Source organism: Bactrocera latifrons, unplaced genomic scaffold, assembly GCF_001853355.1.
Source record: "Bactrocera latifrons isolate USDA-ARS-PBARC rearing strain unplaced genomic scaffold, ASM185335v1 scaffold_39, whole genome shotgun sequence".
Lineage (NCBI taxonomy): Eukaryota > Metazoa > Arthropoda > Insecta > Diptera > Tephritidae > Bactrocera > Bactrocera latifrons.
This window is the reverse complement of record NW_017537034.1, coordinates 1,890,173-1,895,854: the sequence shown is the minus strand read 5'-3', so window position 1 is coordinate 1,895,854 and position 5,682 is coordinate 1,890,173. Positions and strand designations below refer to the sequence as shown.

General features: G+C 41.0%; 1 protein-coding gene across 3 annotated transcripts in view; it reads right to left on the bottom strand.

Moving 5' to 3' along the window:
* Window positions 1-3,332, bottom strand: part of LOC108972282 (splicing factor 3A subunit 1) — a 13,629-nt gene extending 10,297 nt beyond the window's left edge. For 2 of the 3 annotated variants that reach the window (XM_018938829.1, XM_018938831.1), the window contains exons 1-6: window positions 3,230-3,332; window positions 2,991-3,159; window positions 2,691-2,855; window positions 2,454-2,631; window positions 2,072-2,397; window positions 1,176-2,017 (exon numbers count right to left, since the gene is read on the bottom strand). In XM_018938829.1, the coding sequence (XP_018794374.1) occupies window positions 1,176-2,017; window positions 2,072-2,397; window positions 2,454-2,631; window positions 2,691-2,855; window positions 2,991-3,105 (1,626 nt within the window). In that variant the 5' untranslated portion in view covers window positions 3,106-3,159; window positions 3,230-3,332. Of the gene's footprint in view, window positions 1-1,175; window positions 2,018-2,071; window positions 2,398-2,453; window positions 2,632-2,690; window positions 2,856-2,990; window positions 3,160-3,223 lie in introns of all 3 variants that reach the window. The other variant, XM_018938830.1, reaches the window with a different exon arrangement.
* Window positions 3,333-5,682: the final 2,350 nt, after the last annotated feature.

Sequence of the window (5,682 nt, the reverse complement as noted above, 5' to 3'; positions counted from 1 at the left end):
AGGCTGATATATATATATCTGGCCTAGGCAACACTAAGTTTTGCCAGGTGCAATCTGACATTTCCATTGGAAAGTTTGACATTTTTTAGCATAACATCACTAAGAGCGTTTTTTCATTTAATCGTGAATTGTTTTATTTACAAGAAATTAAAAGATTCATCTCGGCCAAAAAATGGAATTAACTCGTGAACATTTTCGTGCGATCATTTTTCACAACTTTCGACGTGGATTATCACGACAAGAGTGCATCAATGAACTAAAATCTTTGTATGGCTATGAAGCACCATCCTATAGCACTGTGAAAAACTGGTACAACGAATTCAATCGTGGCCGACGCTAGCTCAAAGACGAATTCCGTGAAGKTCGTCCAAAACCAGCCGTTGTGCCAGAAAACATCGATGCCGTACGTGAACTGATAATGCAAGACCGTCATGTAACATACCTTCAAATAGAGGCATGCCTATGCATTTCTCCCACCAGCATACATTCGATATTGCATAAACACCTGGCAGTAAAAAAGATTTGTTCTCGTTGGATCCCGCACAATCGCTCAAAAAAATGCTCATGTGGATTGGTGTAAAGAAATGCTGAAAAAATACGATCGCGGTGCTTCAAAAGACGTTTATAATATTGTCACAGGTGACGAATCATTTATCTATGCGTATGAGCCCGAAACAAAACAGCAATCGACCGTGTGGGTCTTCCAAGACGAGCCAAATCCAACGAAAGTTGTTCGTGGAAGAAGCACTTCAAAGCAAATGGTCGCCTGTTTCTTCGGCAAAACTTGTCATGTGGCGACTGTTCCGCTTGAGCAACGTAGGACGGTCTATTCTGAGTGGTACTCCACCATTTGTTTGCCTGAAGTCTTCGGAGAAATTCGAAAAACGAACAAGAGAAGACGAATCATTGTGCACCATGACAATGCGAGCTCTCACAAAATAATGCGTGGTCAACGATTTTCGTCGCCAGAAGATGCTATTGAAGCATTCAAAAACTATGTTTTGGAGGTGTTTCAATCGGAGTGGAAAAAGTGCTTCGAAAATTGGTTTGAGCGCATGCAAAAGTCTATATCTCTTGATGGAGAATATTTTGAAAAACAATAAAAACCATTTTCGTTGATAAATATTCCTATTTTCATTATTAGACCAGAAATATATATAACAGACCTCGTATACCTTATGAATTTGATGAATCTGGTCTTCTAAAGTAATATTAGCTCGAGCCGCTCGTGTTGCTGCCTCCACGCTTGATGTATGCCCATCCCAAGTGACGCGATCATCTTTCTTTATTTCCTCTTCACCCAATTTCTTTCCAATAACTGTCTCTTCATCGCCAACACCAAAAATGTCTGTACGACGTTCTGCTAATTGTTTTAGACTAGCCTCAATAGCAGTGCCAGCAGCATATACTGTATCTTGATTAATTTTTTCAACAGTATGTTTGTCACGCTGTTCAACCCAACGGGGATCCAATAAACCAATACGCATATGTTCTGCCACCTTTGATGCCGGTATTTTTTCCCCGGTTATTGGAGAAATCAAATACTCATCTGTAGTTGCTGGCTTCTGTTGTTTTTGCTGAATAGCTTTCGGATCGTATTTCTTAACAACAACCTTATCATGCGTTGGTGGTAGAAGAGGTGTTAATTGTGGCTGAATCTTTGAATTAGATGGAGACTCTTCATCACTAGAGGCTTCGTCCATGTCTTGAACTTGTGTATTATCTTTCTTCACGTTAGTTCCTTGTTGATTATATGTAGTGCCTTTCATTTGTATGCCAGTACGATTTTCCATTTGTGACAATTTAAGTCGGACTGTTTCCTCTTGACTATCTTCTTCTTCCGATTCAATTTGCATTTCTATGTCCCCATCTTCTTCCAGCAATCTTTCTTCCATTAGTACACGAGCACCTACTTCTTCTGGTGTTGTTGGTGGCGGAAAATTGCCTGTTTCAAAAGGTTGATAGTCCACTGTTTCAACCACTACGAAATCATGCCAATCTATTTGAGCGTAAGCCACTGAAAGAATGTTCATTATTATGATGTATAATAAAACCGTATCGTATATCGCACCCCTCTCTTTCTCAACTTTCTCCTCTTCACGTCGACGTTGAGCTTCTTGATGCTTTTGCCAATTTGCCCTGTATTTTACTTGCTCTAAAACTAAACTCATACTGTTACGTCCTTCCGAACTCTCTATACGTAGTTTGTTTAAAAGATCTTTGGGTGGAATTAATATTTTTGTGTACTGCTCTAATAATTTTGTGAAATATTGAAACAATGAGTGCTGAGGTCGTAAAAAGTCAAACTGGAAATTACGTTGCTCACGGTTCATGAGATTTGTCAGAAATTGACGACCATTTCGAGCTACAAATTGTGCTGTTAACTTAACAATGTCTCTGAAAAGTAAATTAAGAAAAAAATTTAAATTTATATAGTATATACTTATACTTACAAATCTAAAGCAGATATAGACGGAGGGTCTGCTATAAACTCAAAATCTTGAGGAGGGTCTTTTGGTACAAATTGTTGCTCAGCTACTTGTTTTAGAAGTTCTTGTTGCTTTTGCTGTGCAGCACTTGTAACAGATAACTGCTTAACACCAGTAATAACACTTGGACCGCCGGATGCATCTGTTTTTAATGAAATTTCAACCATTGTTGTATATTATTTAAGTACTTTTGATATTTACCCTTTCCCTCCCTAAATTCATTTACTTTGTGCCTATAATAGGCATTGTATGGATCCCCTGAACTCAAAAAATTAAATTTTGCATTGCCTAATTCATTTTGTCTGATACGCGCTTCAAATTCAGGCCCATTTCGAGCGACAAAACTAGCAGTTTTATCAACAATGTCTATTAAAAAAATTTTCGTAGTTAAGGAAAACTGATATGTATAATGAAGAATTAGGTTCATTATTGAAATTTGTATACAGGACATAATAAAATAAATAAATATATTTCTTTATACAACATATGTTAAAAGGATACTCCTCACTTCCGGCGGAGGATATATTATTCCAATTATGGGTCCAGACAAAGTTTTCGATTGATCGTCGGCTTTAATAGAAGAATTAATTCCATTATCTACTTCCAAAGACGGCATCTTATTTCAGGATGGTAACTAATTTGAAACCTCTTGAATATTTCAGGTCAATATCTTTAATGAGATATAACGAAATCAATATAAAAAATTATAAAACTTCAACTTCAGTTTATATTACAAATACCGAATTAATATTCTTAAATATGGTTAATGTATTTATTAATAACCGAATGTACTTAGAGATGTGCGATATCAATAGTTATTGACTCCACATCACTGTAACGGGGTATCTCGACAGAATGAAATTTATATTATACCAATGTGTGGAATACAATGCTCGCGATAGACTGCAAACGACATCTGTCAAATATTAAAATACACACGTTCTTATGGACGAACCTATTTTGACAGCTGCACGACTACACGACGGCAGGCCGACAGTTGTCGTTCTCGCTAACTTCAATTTAATCCTAGACAGTATAGTTGACAGTAGAATGGAAGATAGAAAGATGAGGTAGAGTGGTAATGCCACTAATATGTAAAATGTAAAATTATTCACAGCTCTAACAAACTTGAAGTTATTTTACAAATAAAAGCATAAAATAGCTCTGTTACATCATTTATAATAACCATTGATAATTTAAAACAAATAAATTTACCTATTTTTTGCTTAAAAATTTCACTTTGAACAAAATATTAAAATTTCATTGAAGTGCAAGGTATTAGTATGGCCACAACGAAATTGTGTTCATGCAAAATGGACAACTGAGTTGTTTTGTGGACATGCCGGCCATTGTTATGTTGCTGCCCTCTGTTGTTGTTGTTGTTTTAACGGTTATCAGTCCCCGTTGGGATGGTGATAGCTATCTGTGTTGTCGTCGATGTCATCTAACGGGAGGCCCAGGAAACGTGCTGTTTCGACGGGGTCGGACCAAAGGGAAAAGGGTGTTAGATGGGTGGGGTCGGTTGGGCATGCAAAGAGGTGGTCAGTGTCATGCGGAGACTCGTTGCATGCAGGACATACGTTGGGTATGTCTGGGTCTATTCTGGATATGTAGGAGTTTAACCTGCTACAGTATCCAGAACGAAATTGCGCAAGGGTCACTCGCGTTTCTCGCGGCAACTCGAGCTCTTCGTCTGCTATGGGTGGTGATTTGACTCCAAATACGCCAYTCACGGGGAGGGAGTCGGTGAAGGTGTTGATGGCTCCACTGTGAATGGCGATCAGTGCCTGTCGGAAGTCTGTAGCGTCCAAAGTCCTGTCGGCGTACTGTTTGATGTCGTCGACGTGATCAGGGAATGACCTCCTGATGCTCCTAGGAAGCGGTTCCGCTCCAAGCAGATGACTGCAAGGGTGATTTCTGCGAAAACTGCCTAGAGAGGAGTTCATTATGCTCCTTGACTGGGAGCTTAAGCGTCTCCCTATGTAGGTGCTCGATGGGAGACATCAGGAGGCATCCCGTCGTGGTCCTGAGTGCTGTATTCTGGCAGGTCTGTAGTTTCCTCCATACTGCATCCAGGCGACCATATGGGTGCTGCATAGTTGAGGACCGGCCGGCCGATTGCCTTGTGAGTTGCCCACAACGTTTCTTTGTCTTTTCCCCATGTGCTGCCGGCTAGCGACTTGAGGATTTTGTTGCGGCTCTGTACTTTGGCGATGATCGCGGTCGTGTGTGGAGAGAAGGAGCAGAGACTGTCGAAGGTAACACCTAAAATTTTAGGGTTATTGACAGTCGAAATTTTGACGCCGTCGACTGCAATATTAAGTTCCAGTCTGTACTCCTTCGTCCAGTTCGTGAATATGGTCGCTGTGGATTTGGTAGGGGAAAGTTGGAGGTTCCGTTGAGTGAGGAAACGAGAAAGCTCGGAGAGGTAGTTGTTTACCTTCGAACACATGCCATCGATTCCATTGCCCGACGTCAATATCGTACAATCATCAGCGTACGAGGTTATGGAAACCTCCTCTGGAGGTTGCGGGTGTTTCGAGATGTAGAAGTTAAACAGTAGTGGGGAGAGGACACCACCCTGCGTAACCCCCTGTTTAATTCTTCTCAGTTTAGATGTTGCGCCTCGAAATAGTACGGATGATTGCCGACCGTTCAGATAGTTCATGGTTCACCTCTTGAGCCCTGGAGGAAGCGTGGTTTTCTCGATGTCCTGCAGTAGCGTTGTGTGGTTGACCGTGTCAAAAGCTTTTGACAGGTCCAACGMYDCGAGGATCGTTCTCTCACAGGGTGGTTTCTGGTTGAGGCCACGAACTATCTGAGCGTTTATGACGCTAAGTGCTGTGGTGGTACTGTGCATTTTACGGAAKCCATRCTGGTGGCTGGCTAGGCTCAGGTGGTGAGTGAAGGTCGGGAGWAACAAGGCTCCAAGTGTCTTCACTACTGGGGAGAGAAGAGTTATCGGGCGATAAGATTCCCCTTTGTTGGCGGCTTTCCCATTTTCAGTAGTGGAACCACTCTTCCCACTTTCCACACATCGGGTATTTGAAGAGTGGTTAGTGACAGGTTGAGGACCTTGGTGAGATATTTTACTCCCGTCGAGCCTAGATGCTTTAGCATTAGCACGTTGATTCCATCAGGGCCAATGGATTTAGAAGATTTTGCTTTGTTGATGACACCCTGAACCTCTTCA